General features: G+C 38.4%; 1 protein-coding gene across 1 annotated transcript in view; it reads right to left on the reverse strand.

Annotated features, from left to right (window-relative positions):
* PRCP (prolylcarboxypeptidase) overlaps nt 1-15841 on the reverse strand; it is a 76154-nt gene that overhangs the window by 28071 nt on the left and 32242 nt on the right. Inside the window, exons 3-4 of the mRNA XM_060605501.3 lie at nt 4139-4279; nt 568-666 (exon numbers count right to left, since the gene is read on the reverse strand). Of these exons, the coding sequence (XP_060461484.2) occupies nt 568-666; nt 4139-4279 (240 nt within the window). The remainder of the gene's footprint in view (nt 1-567; nt 667-4138; nt 4280-15841) is intronic.

Genomic DNA, 15841 nt, shown 5'->3' on the forward strand with positions numbered 1-15841 from the left:
TTAATTTCCTTCAAGAACTTTTCCTTTGCATTCACAACCTGGTTAAATGTTTGTTACAAGAGGCCTAGCTTCCAGCCTCTCTCAGCTTTCAACATGCCTTGCTCACTATACTTAATCATTTCTAGTTTTTTATTTAAAGTGAGAGACATGCAACTCTTCTTTTCATTGGAACACTCAGAGGCCAGCTGGCCTCATTTCAACATTTTTATGTCTCAGGGAATAAGGAGGCCTGAGGAGAGAGACAGAGATGGGGGAATGGCCAGTTGGTGGGACAGTCACAACACACACATTATTTATCAATTAAGTTTGCCATCTTATGTGAGCATCTTCCAGATCACTGATTGCAGATCACCATAATAAATGTAATAATAATGAAAAAGTTTGACATGTTACAATAATTACCAAAATGCAACACAGAGAAACAAAGTAAGCAAATGCTGTTGGAAAAATGGCACTGATAGACTTGCTCAACACAGGGTTGCTACAAACCTTCAATTTGCAAATAACACATGATCTGTGAAGTCCAGTAAAGTGAAGTTCAATAAAACAAGGTATGCCTGTACTTACCTTGAATGAATTACCAAAAGGTAGGGATTCTCCATAGTATCGATGTTCAGCAAACACCAACATAGCTTTCAGTTCCTCAGCCACATCCCACATGAACCCCTAGGGAGAATTTACAAATTCACAGGATAAAAATCATTTTTTATGTGAAACAGTCATTGAACCTTTTGCCAAGTCATACGAGATGAATGTTAAACCAGACCAAAAAAGCTCTGAGAAGTTGCACAATTTATATTTGTTCTACAGATAAATAACTGTTGTTTCGTTGTTGCATGTTAATCTCATACTATAGTACAGTGAGATAATTAAAAATAAGCCCAAGTCACTCAACCACCAATCATTCCAACTCTCCTTATTCTGACACTGGAGCTGCATAATCAATATTTTGTCAAAAATAGTCTTCAAATTGCACTGTGTGTAAAATAGCCTAGGAAAAACTGTAGATATGTAAGTTAGCTGCCTACCCATAAACATTTACAACATAAAAGAAAAAAGAAATACAAATAAGCATACTGGGCTCCCTTGGGTTTTATATTAATCTTATTTTCTCAAAAATAAGTAGTAGCTAACAATAGCTAATAATAATTGAGTACTTACAATGTGTCGGGCTGCTCTAAATACTCCATATATATTACTTCATTTGATTATCACAACAATCTAAGAGATAGGTACTTTTAGTAACCCCATTTTACAGACAAGGACACTGAGGCACAGTAGTTTAAATATCCTGTAACAGTCACACAGCTAGAAAGCAGCAGAGCCAAGATTCAAGCACAGGCTAGCTTCACAGTACAATCATCAAATGCTTTCAGATCTTATTTCCATACTTAATGCTGGTCATTAATCAATCACTGAATTTTTTCACTTACCTCAAGTGGTGCCCTCAGAATCCTTCTCAACAAAGTACTCTAGACAGCCAACATCAATCGATTAGATTTAAATTTAGCACAGATTAAAAACTATTTGTCATTCCTAGGGCACACTGCTGTTTTTTAATGAACTGCTGCTTCCTAACAAGGGCTAAGAACCTCTAAAAGTTTTTATTCATCTTGATCAATAAATGAACAATTTAAAGAGCTACATGCACGTGATGATGGAGAATTTAACCTGTTATCTGTGATGGTTTCAATAACCCTCACTTTCTCTCTTAACACCTTGCCCATTTCCTGCCATTTATCTGCAGGCCCTGTAACAACCAGCTCAAGCATGCCCTCCTCTGCCTGCCCCATTTTGGCATTGCTGATCAGTCCTGCCTCTCAACACCACCGTGCTAGGTATAGATCTCTACTACTACGCTGAAATATTTGTTTATATGTATCTTACTCTACCAGACTATGAACTTCTTTTTTTAAAGTTTATTTATTTATTTTGAGAGAGAGAAAGCACGAGCAGGGGAGGAGTAAAGAGAGAGGGAGAGAGAGAATCCCAAGCAGGCTCTGAGACACCAGCCTGGAGCCCGACTAGGGGCTTGACACAAGGCTTGAACTCACAAACCATGATATCATGACCTGAGGTGAAACCAAGAGCTCAACCCAGAGTCACCCAGGTGCCCCCAGACTGTGAGCTTCTTAAAGGTAAGGATCATCTATCAAAATAGCCAGGCCTCTGGGGAGCTGAACTCAGGCTTTCAAAGGAAGCAATTTAATTGAACATTGATTGTGGTCAGTAATTTTTGCCTGCATCTATTTCAGGGTGTTTTTATTTTTCAGAAGAGGTCCATGTAATATATTAACAATTTAATAACACTATGTGCCAGCACTGTCCTAAATTCCTAACTCTTATTTAGTCCTCACAGCAACTGTATGAACTAGATTATTATCACTACACCCATTTAACAGGTAAAAAAACCAAGGCACAGAAGAAGAGACTGCCCAAAGTCACACAGCATAATGGCAAAACCAGAATTCAATCCTAACCAGTCTATCACTCTTGACCATTCTGCTACAGTCTCTTAATAAATGAACATCCAGAATATGTGATAGTGCAACCAGGACATTTTAGTATAAAGGGAGGTGTCTAGGGCTGGGAAAGGGCCAGGACCCTTCTAAGGATCTACATCTAGTCACTTCCCTGGAACTGTTCCTACACTGTGTAGCTCTTCCTTTCTGTCACTTCTTTTTTTTTTTTTTTTAATTTTTTTTTCAACATTTATTTATTTTTGGGACAGAGAGAGACAGAGCATGAACGGGGGAGGGGCAGAGAGAGAGGGAGACACAGAATCGGAAACAGGCTCCAGGCTCTGAGCCATCAGCCCAGAGCCTGACGCGGGGCTCAAACTCACGGACTGCGAGATCGTGACCTGGCTGAAGTCGGAGGCCCAACCGACTGCGCCACCCAGGCGCCCCCTTTCTGTCACTTCTAAGGTAAGCCTTAAATTATGCTGCCTGTCAGAGCAGTGGAGGCAAGAACATCTGCCTGTCTATAAGAGGAAAAAGAGCTGGGAAAAATAACTGGACACGAGAAGCTGCCCCATGGCCGTGGCATAAATGGGAAATCACACATGAGAAAGAGAAAAAGACAAAGCAGCCTCAGGTGTTTCCCAGAATAACTAAGCAGGAATCTGATGGGAAATAAATCCTGATTTCACTTGTCACTGATGTAAGAGAAATAGACATCCTAGGACCTGAATTATTTGATTTCAACTAACATATTTAGACTCAACAGTCTTAAGGAAATATTGAAAAATGAGAAATGCAATAACATTATAATTGGGTCGATATCTTTGCTTTCAATTCAGTTTAGTTCAACAAACATTTACTAAGACCTCTTGAATACCAGGCACCGTGGCAGACATTGGCAATGGAGAAAATGTGATTCAGTCCTCAGTTTAAGGTAATTCACAGACTAGCTTTTTGGTAGAAAATTGACATTTTCTAGTCATAGCGCTAGAACATAAAAAAAGGAAAATATCTTCCTTTCAAGTGTCCTTCTAAAGTAAATTTTGTTAATGGATTTAAGTGTTATTATAAAAGACAATAGAATGTATGGTCAGGAAAGCAAGCTAACATCTATACTATTTTTTTACTCACAAATATAAGAAAAATAGTAGAACAGGAAAGCTAAACTAAAATATAGCTACAACTTTACCTCTGTCCATTCCTATTTGACAATCAAACTTGCATTTTGTTTTTCTTATTTGCACTGGCATTGTTTAGATTTTATTCATTCATTTAACAAATATTTATTGAGCATGTACTGTATGTCTAGCACAGTTCTTAGACTGAAAATACAATACTAAACAAAAAAACAAAAATTCATGCCCTCATGTTTATATCCTGGAGACCATAATCAAAACAAACAAAAACCAAAAAAATCTATATGCAATAATATTCCTATTCCCATGTCCCTCATATCCTTATTTACTCTAGAAATAAATTGGGATTAAAAAAAAAAATCTAAGATTCAATTGTCCAAAAATAGTATTTCACTCTTTTCATGAGTAATTCTTTAAGCTCTAAAGAGCTTCTTGATTAAGTACAGTAATATTTGGTCATATATACCGCAAAACATTTTTTTCTAGTTTGTCATAATAAAAGGCAAAGTGAGCATAGGAATTTCACAAATTTGCACATACCGTATTATTGCAAAACCAGACAATGTCCCCTTCATTACCAGTGTAGAAAAGTATTGATCCATCATCTTTCTTCCAGTGTTCATCAGCTAGTAAGTACCGCTGTTTAAAAGTTTTATCTGTAGTAAATCCAAAATGATCAACCTATGACAAAAACAAAGCAGACAAATTTCAGAGGAAAGTAAATGAGATCAACAAAAAAGTAATTAAACTTATTCTTTCATTAAAACCGAACTAAGCTACAAAAATATTCACAAAACTTTTTAAACTTCATTTGATTTTAATTACAAGGGCACCTGGGTAGCTTAGTAGGTTAAACATCTGACTTTGGTTCATGTCATGATCTCACAGTACATGAGTTCAAGCCCTGTGTCAGGCTCTGTGCAAACAGCTCGGAGCCTGGAGCCTACAGCCTGCTTCAGATTCTGTGTCTCCCTCTCTCTCTGCCCCTCCCCTGTTCGTGCATTGTCTCTCTCAAAAATAAATAAATGTTAAAAATTTTTTTTAATTGATTTTAATTGCAGTAGTAATATTGGCACTGTTATTTTGAAGTTACTTTCTTTATATTGTAAAATAAAACAATGTTTGGGGTGTCTGGCTGGCTCAGCTGGTAGACAGCATGTGACTCTTAATCCCAGGGTTGTGAGTTCAAGACCCACGCTGGGTGTGGAGCCTACCTAAACACAACAACAACAATAAAACAATGTTATTGGTACTCAAGATTCTCAGTGATAACAGAAAAGATAAAAGATAACAATTATAAAATCAAGGAGTTACTTAAAAACACAGTATGGTAAAACTGAAGTGGAAATAGAGATATGAATTCATTAAAGTTTTAAAATACAGATATCCCTTATGTTTTGAATTTTCATTATCCAAACTTCAGTATCAAAATTCAAGGATTAAACAGACCACTGAAAAGGTCTATAAACACTGTCACCCCAGTAACAATTGACATTCCAAGAACTAGGATTTTGGTGTTTAATACCATTCCACACTAAAAGGAACTAGGGCTTGTCAGTGAAGTGGCTGACTAACATTTTGGGACAAGGAAGCTAAATGATAAACCTATACATCTTGCTGTGCATGGAAGCAAGGAAATGCTCAAAAATTAATGCAGCGATGTCTAACAGATATAGGAACCAACTACAAGGGACTATATTATTGGCTTGTTTTAACAAACTGAACATAAAACAAATTGAACATATAAAGAATAATGATTGTAGCTGATTGAAGCATTCAATTCACAAAAATCTACTAGTTCAGATGGATATCAAAAAGGAAACAAATATATATGGTCATATGCCACCATTTAAGGTATTTATTAAACCAACTCCTAATTTAGAAATTGGGAATACAAAAAAAACTCAATATTTAACCTGAGTTTCCAACAGAATTGTTTTTCAAGGTACCAAATAGTCCCAGTTAATGAAAAAGACCTCTGTTTAATTAAATGTCAGCTAATGCAGAAGGAATGACAGAATTAGAAAAATGACAGTTTTGCAAACCCTTATGAAGTTACTGATTCAGGCAAGAATTACCACATGGTGTTAAAAACATTAGGAGAATAAATGACAGGGAAATGAAGATTCATCTTAGTGCCAGAGTAATATCATGGAGAGTGCTCTCTTGTCACCAGGGCAAAATGGAACTTTACAATGGAAGAATCAGGCTGCCATCACCTCAATCTAGTGATGAAAATTAGCATCACTAACAGTGGGGCAGGCATAGATTATGCACCTCCTCACGTGGTACAACACAAAGCAAACTTCACCTATGATAAAATCGTGCCCAAAATGTTCAACTTGTATCTTTTTCCAGCCTTTAGATCTAATTTCTTATGGATCTAATTTCCTGTTTCCAGGAAATACACAGTATAGAACAACAAGCTAAAGGCACTCTGAATAAGCAGTTGGACAAATCCAAATGTGCGATAAGACAATGGTAAGGCAATGTCATGATAAATAAATTAGATTAAACAAAATTTAAGGAACAAAATAACCAGATGCAATGCATGATTCCAGATTGTATCCTAGTTTGAACAAATGATATAAATGATAATTAGGACAATTAGGTTAATGTGAATATGGACTAGGTATTAGAAGAATCTAATAACTTGTTAATTTTGTTAGGGGTGATCATATTGTTGTGGCTGCATAAGTAAATGTTTTTACTTTTTACACCTGTATATTGAAGGATTTAGAGATAGAATGTCATGCTGTCTGCAATTTACTTGAAAATATTTCAACGCAAAAAAAGTAAGATGAATTTAAAAGGAAGAAATTTTAATCTATACTGAAAGAGACAAAATACACACTGAGACTTTAAAACGTGTATAAAACGTGTCAAAAATGATAAAAATGACATAATAATTTCAAGCTTAAAATGAACTTTAGGGGCCCCTGGGTGGCTCAGTCGGCTCAGGTCATGATCTCATGGTTCATGAATTCAAGCCCTGCATTGGGCTCTGTGCTGACAGCACAGCCTGGAGCCTGCTTCAGGTTCTATGTATCTCTCTCTCTCTATTCTTCCCCCACTTGCACTCTCTCTTTCTCTCAAAAATAAATAAACATTAAAAAAAATGAACTTTAGGGGGTGCCTGAGTGGCTCAGTCGGTTGAACTCCCGACTTCGGCTCAGGTCATGATCTCACAAGTTTGTGGCTTCGAGCCCCGCATCAGGCTCTGTGCTGACAGCTCAGAGCCTGGAACCTGCTTACGGTTCTGTGTCTCCCTCTCTCTCTGCTCCTCCCCTGCTTGCACTCTGTCTCTCTCTCTCAAAAATAAATAAAACTTTTTAAAAAAAAGTTTTTTTTAAGTGAACTTTAAATTTTGGGGATTTTTTTAAACTTTCACTTACTAAACTCACCATTTAAAATATAATTATCAAATCCTACAACATGGTAAGATTCATGCGCAATCTACCTGAATTTACAGTGTTATCCCACAGTACAGAGTCCCACTGAGCCTTTAGGATCATAGGGCCAGAGGCAACTGGGTAGCTCAGTGGGTTAAGCATTCGACTTTTGATTTGGGCTCAGGTCATGATCTCACGATTCATGAGTTCGAGCCCTATGGGCTCTGCGCTGACAGTGTGGAGCTGGCTCGGGATTCTCAATCTCTCCCTCTCTGCCCCTCCTCCATGCACATGCACTCTCTCTCTCTCTCTCTCTCTAAATAAATTAATTAATTAATAAATTAATTGATTAACTTTAAAAAAAAGGATCATGGAGATGAATTTCTCTAGTACTTGGGAGACACAGAAGTGAAAATGCTGCATCTGGTCTGAGGCAGACCCAGTGATCCAGAGCTGCTCCAGCCTGTCCAGCCTAAACCAGGCTCTGCAAGACTTCTGTAGGCCATTCTAAAACAGATGGGACTCCATAACCCAGCTCCATCTATACACACATACCTACTTCACATTCATACCAGAGGTCCCAAAAGGCAAGTTTCTCAAAACTGCACTAAACTGCATACCTCCTGATGTCCATGATCATTGCTATATATAGTCCTAATACATAAGCTATTCTAATCTAAAGATGGCCTCCCTCAGGAAAATAAACAGTTTGTATAGAACAGGTTTATAATAATGATGTCCATGTGCTAAAAACCAGTAGCATTATATATGTTAATTCAACACATATAATCAATCAGTCATTCAACCAGCATCTATTGAATGGCCAAGTTCTCATTCTGGACCAAGAAGTAAGTTAAGCAATGGGATAAAGTGTTGGCTGAGCCACAACCCCTACATTTAATTTAAACTAGGGGCGCCTGGATGGCTCAGTCGGTTAAGTGTCCGACTTCAGCTCAGGTCATGAGCTCACAGCCTGTGGGTTCAAGCCCTGCATCGGATTCTGTGCTGACAGCACAGCCTGGAGCCTGCTTCAGATTCTGTGTCTCCCTCTCTCTCCCCCTCCTCCATTTGTCCTCTGTCTCTCTCTTTCTCTCAAAAATAAATAAACATTAAGAAAATTAAAAACAAATAAACTAATTCAACTATACCCACTCAGCCTAAAAATAAAAGAGAGCAAGAGAAACAGACAATGGAGGGAAGATAGACAAGTGATTCCACTTGCCTCCATTCAGTAAGTATAGCGCTCCTCCATGTGAGGTCCCTACAAGTCAGCATCAGCATCACCTGGGAATCTGTTAAAAATGCAAATGCTCTGGCTAAATCCCAGAACTACTGAATCAGAAATTGTGGATGGTAGAACCCAGTAGTCTGTGTTTTAACAAGCCCTCCAAGTGATTCAGGTGTACAGCTGAAGTTTTAACAACGACTAAGTTAGCCTAAGCCACAAAATGGAACATGAATCTGCTATTCCTTCTCTTGACCTAGGTTTCAGAATACCTCTAATACTGTAAACATCTCACCATTCTGAATGAGATTCTGGTGTTTAAAGACGTGCATTACCACCCAACATGGTCCCCAAATACAAGCCAACGTCATCATTTGAAGCTCAAAAGGAAAAACCATCATCTGTTTCACCAAAGAACAAAAGACTGGCTGTGCTGGACTTAAAGAAAGTAGGTACATGTCTCTCTAACAAGACACCTTACCATGGGATTCTCAAAGATTATTCTGCTTCTTGTAAAATGAGATATTGTTGTACCCTTAAAAAGTAGCCCACAAAAAACTGTATTTCAATAATCCAGTCTAAAGGTTTCAAATTTGAAACCATGTAGAATTACAAGGGCCACAAAAACTTGAGAACCAGAGAAAGCCAACTTCCATGTGTGACCACTGTCTGGCCACTACTGCTGTGAGCAATTCATCCCTAACCATTTAGATTAGGAAGAAAAGGGAAGAACTCAGGTAGAGAAAGCAGCTTTGCAAATTAATAGACCTAAACTTGAATCTCTACTGTGAGGCCTCAGGCAAGTCACTTAACCTTTCTGAGCCCAGTATCTTCCTATATAAAATAAGGATAACACAATTTAAAGGATTGCTGGAGTGCCTGGGTAGCTCAGTCAGTTAAGTGTCCAACTTTCGCTTATGTCATAATCTCACGGTTCATGGATCCGAGCCTTTGTTTTGGGCACTGTGCTGACAGCTCAGAGCCTGGAGCCTACTTCGAGTTCTGTGTCTCCCTCTCTCACTGTTCCTCCCCCCGTTCACACTCTCTCTCTCAAATAAAGATTAAAAAAAAATTATTTTAGGGGCTCCTGGGTGGCTCAGTTGGTTAAGTGCCCAACTTCACTCAGGTCATGATCTCATGGTTCGTGGGTTCGAGCCCCACATCAGGCTCTGTGCTAACAGCTCAGAGCCTGGAGCCTGCTTCGGATTCTGTGTCTCCCTCTCTCTACCCCTCACTGGCTCACATTCTGTCTGTCTGTCTGTCTCTCTCTCAAAAATAAATAAACATTAAAAAATTTAAAAACATAAAAATAAAATAAAATAAATTATTTTAATTAAAAAAAATAAATAAAATAAAATAAAGGATTGCTGTGATGATTAGAGAAAGTGTATCTAAAATACCAGGTATAGTTTCTAATGTATAATAAGTACTTAATAATTGTTAGTTCTCCTCTCCATCCCATTTGGAAACCAATCCTAAGCATGGGGTACTTAGATGGGGTAAATAAGGGGGAGGGAAAGGATAAATCTCTTCAGAAACAAAACAAAACAAAACTCTAAAGCTCTTCACTTAATTATAGGAAGTACCCTTGGAATGTTGAAATCTCCTATTTTTTTAGTGTTTCACCTAAATATTAAATAGCTAGAAACAGGCTATGAAATCCTGTTTGCAAAATATTAGTTTACACTTTTCTTGGCTTTTCCTAGCTTCAAGAATATCAACTTCAGGCTACAAAACTGTAGAATGTTTCCAATACCTAACAGCCCAGCACACTAGGGGCCGTGTGCCCTCTGCCGTTGAGAACTAGGATCCACATGCCACTTTGAGCTCTGCTCCTGAATAAAGAGATTTCATAAATCACAGCATGAAAGGGAACAAGGGCTTTAGAAATCATTTGATCTGCGTTCAACTGAAGAAACTGGGCTCAAAGAGGTCAAGTGACTTGACCAAGGTCACAAGTTGGAGGCAGAACTAGAGGTTTTAATTATTTTTGCAATTTGGTTTACTGAAATAACTAAAATAGATAATAGTGCTGTAAAAGCAACAAAGCATGAACTCAAAAAGCAAACACACCTCTAGTCACATACAGCAGTTCTTTCTAAAATGTGGTCCCAACAGTTTTCAAGAGATACTTCCCTCCACCTTGTAGATAAGAAAGAAATCCATAAGAATGTGGTGGCAAGAAGGAACAAAGAGAATATCCTTTAAGTAAAATTTATTGTGGCAAAAATAACTATTGGACTTTAAAACTGTTCAAAGAATAAAGTTCACATCCAGAAAAGCCTATTAGAACATTATACCTGTCACCAACAATTTGGGTGGCAATTTGGGGATGCAGGGGAGAAAGGAGAGTAAATCACACAGAGCACCAACTACGTCTCTGGCACCATGCTGGGGCTTTCTTTATACAGATCATATCACCATCTTCCCAATGGAGCTCTAGGGGCACTTTCATTACACCAGTCTTACAAAAAGGTCGCCGACACTCAGAGAGGTCAGAATACTCGCCCACGATAACATAACTAAAAAATAAAAATCAAATACAATTTTTTCATGTGTTTTTATCCCCTACCCAATCCTACCTCCAAAGAAACCCAGTCTGAATTTTTCACTGTAACATACTACTGCAGAGAGAGCTGACTACCAATGTCAACCTTAAGCAGGAGACACTATACTAGCTTTCTCCAAATTTGTAAAATGAAGGACATATCCTCCAGCCATTTACTAATGGTTAAAGTGAAGAATATGTGGAATATTGGTCTTTTCACCAGCCTGACTCAAAAATTGTTACTATTACTGTTTTTAACCCATTTAATTAGTCACTAATAAAAAACAAAATCACAGAGGTGCCTGGGTGGCTCAGTCAGTTAAGCATCAGACTCTTGATTTCAGCTCAGGTCATGATCTCATGATTGTGAGATCAAGCCTGGAGTCAGGCTCCGTGTGGAGCGTGAAGCCTGCTTGGGATTCTCTCTCTCCCTCTCCCTCTGCCTCTCTCTCTCTTTTTCAAAAAAATAAAATAAAAAATTTTTTTAAATTACACTAACTCTTATACAATAGCCTTTCATTTTAGAAAACATAGTACACAGTTTTATTTATGCATCCAGATATATGATCACAGCTAATTGAAATTTTACTAAAGGTATGAAAAGTATACTCAGAGATATACAGGACAAAAAAAAAAAAAAGTGGACTCATACCTCCAATAAACAAAAGTACCTTAAAAGAGGGCTCTCTGGTTTCCAATTCTAATCCAAAGATGCTAAAATGAAATAAGACCCCCTTTCTTCCACTTGATGTGTATGTCCTGTATTAATTTTGGAACTGTGGCATTATATTGTTAGAGTTCCTAAACAGAGACACATTGTTTCTAGGCAAGGTTGATCTCCCCTGAAAGGGTAGACACCTTCATGTTGGAAGGACACAGGTTTTCAAAGAAGGAACCAAAATCTGGAAGGTAAGGCTTAGGCAGGCCATGGGTCTGTACCCGAAGAAGGCTGGATATCTACAAGAGGAATCCTACTAAGTTGTTATCCCTCATACAGCAGGTAGCCCAAGCTAAAACAAGATCAATATTCCGTGAGGATATTGTGGTGATGACAAAGGAAATGGTCCAAGTCCCTCCAAGAGGAAGGTGAGTCTAAGAGACAGGATTGTCCTTCCCTTCCCACAGGGATGTTCTCTTCATTGCCATCCTTTGCAGGTCTAGTTTCCATTTTAAGAAGGAAAGTGGAAGTTTCCTCAGACATACCCTTCAAATGAAATCATCATTCTGTATAATAAGACACTGTTCTGCACACATCCTTCTGTGCATATTAACCAGGAGAGAGAATTGTATTCCCCCCTTCCATACTTTTTTGGTAACCTACTCCTAATCTTAAAAAGGAAACAATTAGAAATAAATTATTTAAAGAGAAAATGACATGGGGAGAAGTACAGAAAAGGGGTGATATGGGAGAGTCCACTGTACAAAAAAGACCATCCAGTCTCCTATATTCATAAATGGATAGTTAGAAAGGCAAGAACACAATAGCTACCACAGTGTACCTGTATAAGACAGATGCTTTAGTGACACCTGGGTGGCCCAGTTGGTTAAGCATCTGACTCTCAGTTTTGGCTGAGGTAATGATCTTTCAGTTCATGAGATCAAGCCCCACATCAGGCTCTTCACCGAGAGTGCAGAGTCTGCTTGGGATTCTCTCTCTTCCTCTCTCTCTCTCTCTCTCTCTCCCTCCCTCCCTCCCCAGCTCATGCATCTCCTCCTCTCTCTCAAAATAAATAAATATTTTTTAAAAAGACCAATACTTTAGGGGCACCTGAGTGGCTCAATTGGTTAAGTGTCTGACTTCAGTTCAGATCATAAACTCATGGTTCATGAGTTTTAGTCCTGGATTGGGCTCTGTGCTGTCAGTGCAGAGCCCCCTTTGGATCCTCAGTCTATCTTTCTCTCTGCCACTCCCTGCATGTGTGCTCTCATTCTCTCTCTCTCTCAAAAATAAACATTAAAAAAGATATTTCATAAATTTTTTAATGTTTATTTTTGAGAGAGAGAGAGAGAGAGAGAGACAGACAGAGTGTGAGCAGGGCAGGGGCATAGAAAGAGGGAGACACAGAATCCAAAGCAAGTTCCAGGCTCCGAGCTGTCAGCACAGAGCCCGACGCAGGGCTCAAACTCATGAACTGTGAGATCATGACCTGAGCCAAATTAGGACACTTAACTGACTGAGCCACCCAGGGGCCCCACTTAAAAAATATTTTTTTTAATAAATAATCATTAAATGAATATAGTTCAATTCTTCTAATCAGTGGTTCCTCACATTTTTATGTATGAAGCCCCCTTGTTAATGTTAGAATTTTCTTTTTTTTTTTTTCAACGTTTTTTATTTTTGGGACAGAGAGAGACAGAGCATGAACGGGGGAGGGTCAGAGAGAGAGGGAGGCACAGAATCGGAAACAGGCTCCAGGCTCCGAGCCATCAGCCCAGAGCCTGACGCGGGGCTCCAACTCACGGACCGCGAGATCGTGACCTGGCTGAAGTCGGACGCTTAACCGACTGCGCCACCCAGGTGCCCCTAATGTTAGAATTTTCATACATGCTCTATTTAATAGTCACTGCTTGAGAAAATACACAGGAGAAGCTAATATAAATTTAATACTGGTATAAATGAATACACAACAGCATCTAATTACATTTGAAAAAACAGTATATGCTTGGCAAGAAAATGGATTCATGCACCCTCTCCAATAACTGCACAGTGCTCAGTTACTCCCTTTTCCTCTGACCAAGTACTGTATGCCTCAAGGGGGAAACACATTCTAAATTACCAAAATTCTACAAAAACAAAATACTCTCTGCTCTACTACTAAAACAGAAGTGGAGATATCCTGCCCTTGAAACACCTAAAACATTACAGTAAATCAAGAAACAACATGTTTTTGAAAATATGCTCCACATCACTCATCATCAGGGAAATACAAATCAAAACCACAATGAGATACCACCTCACACCAGTCAGGATGGCTAAAATTAACAACTCAGTCAACAACAGATGTTGGCGAGGATGTGGAGAAAGAGGATCTCTTTTGCACTGCTGGTGGGAATGCAAGCTGGTGCAGCCACTCTGGAAAACAGTGTGGAGGTCCCTCAAAAATTAAAAATAAAATTACCCTACATCCTAGCAATTGCACTACTAGGTATTTTTTTTAATTTTTTTAATGTTTATTTATTTTTGAGAGAGAGCACAAGCATGAGCAAAGGAGTGGCAGAGAGAGAGGGAGACAGCGAATCCAAAGCAGGCTCCAGGGCTGTCAGCACAGAGCCCAACACGGGGCTTGAACTCACGAACCACGAGATCATGACCTGAGCCAAAGTCGGATGCTTAACGGACTGAGCCACCCAGGCACCCCTGCACTACTAGATGTTTATCTAAAGGATACAGGAATGCTGATTCAAAGGGCCATATGCATCCCAATGTTTATAGCAGCGCTATTGACAAAAGCCAAAATATGGAAAGAGCTCCAATGTCCATCAGCTGACAAATGAATAAAGAAGATGTGGTACACACACACACACACACACACACACACACACACACTGGAATATTACTCAGCGATCAAAAAGAATGAAATCCTGCCATTTGCAACAACATGGATGGAACTAGAGTGTATTATGCTAAGCAAAATAAGTCACTGAGAGAAAGACAAATATCATATGATATCACTCATAGGAATTTAAGAAACAAAACAGATGAACATAAGGAAGGGAAGCAAAAATAATATAAAAACAGAGAGGGAAACAAACCATAAAAGACTATTAAATATAGAGAACAAACTGAGGGTTGCTGGCGGGGTGTTGGGTGCAGGAATGGGCTAAATGGGCAATGGGCATTTAAGGAGAGCACAAGCCTGGGTCTTATATGGAAGTGCTGAATCACTAGATTCTATCCCTGAAATCATTATTACACTATATGTTAACTAACTTGGATTTAAATTTTATTATTAAAAAATAATTAAAAAAAAATACTACTTACCTAAAAAGAACTCTAAGACTTTGAGGGGAAAAAAAAAGAAACATGTTTTGTCAAAAAACAGTTAAGTGTTGGATCAGACAATGATTCTGGCATCATCTGTTGACTAACTTTGTGCAAGCACCAGATGATCATTAATCACATGATCAACTCCCAATGGCTTCAGGAAGCTTTGTACCACTAGAGTTACCTGGCCACAGCTTAAGCTCTCAAATTAGAAAGTATTACTGTGATTACTAAATACATACATTTTAGGAAATATTACACAGTCAGAGGGCGCTGTTGTATAAGTAGTGGGAGAGCCTATTAAGTTTTATGCACTAGATTCATAACATTTCAGATTAGATTTCAAGTCCAAACTCTTAAATGAGATATAGTGATGCTAATTATTTTAAAACTGTCTTTTTATTTTATTTTTTTTAATGTTTATTTTTGAGAGAGACAGAGCATAAGAGGGGGAGGGGGCAGAGAGAGAGGCAGACACAGAATCCGAAGCAGGCTCCAGGCTCCGAGCTATCAGTGCAGAGCCCAACGTGGGGCTCGAACCCACGAACCATGAGATCATGAACTGAGACGAAGTCAGACGCTTAACTGACTGAGCCACTGAGGCACCCGAAATCTATCTTTTTAAAATAAAGATATAGTCACATAATTTAAATATGGCATTCATCATCCTTTTTAAAGTAAGGGTTCAAAAATTCATGCTTTTAAAAATCAGAATAGTGGTTACTCTTGTAGGGGGAAAGTGACTCTAAAAGAGAATAAGGGGATTCTAGAATTAGGATGGTGCGTCTTTCTATATGTATAAGATAATCAACAAAATAGACTTGTAAACATTTAAGATTTCCTCCAAGATACATGTATATGTATATATGTTTATATTTCTATTTCACTATAATCATAAGGAAATTATACTATACTAAATCACATCTGTATTAGATTTTCTTTCATTCAAAAATATGTACTGAAGGGCACCTGGGTACGTCAGTTGGTTGAGCGTCCAACTCTTGATTTCAGCTCAGGTCAGGATCACAAGATCATGAGATCGAGTCCTGTGTCAGGCTCTATGCTGAGCAGGGAGCCTGCTTAGATTCTCTCT

This window comes from Panthera onca, chromosome D1 (assembly GCF_046562875.1).
Source record: "Panthera onca isolate mPanOnc1 chromosome D1, mPanOnc1 haplotype 2, whole genome shotgun sequence".
NCBI classification, from domain to species: Eukaryota; Metazoa; Chordata; class Mammalia; order Carnivora; family Felidae; genus Panthera; species Panthera onca.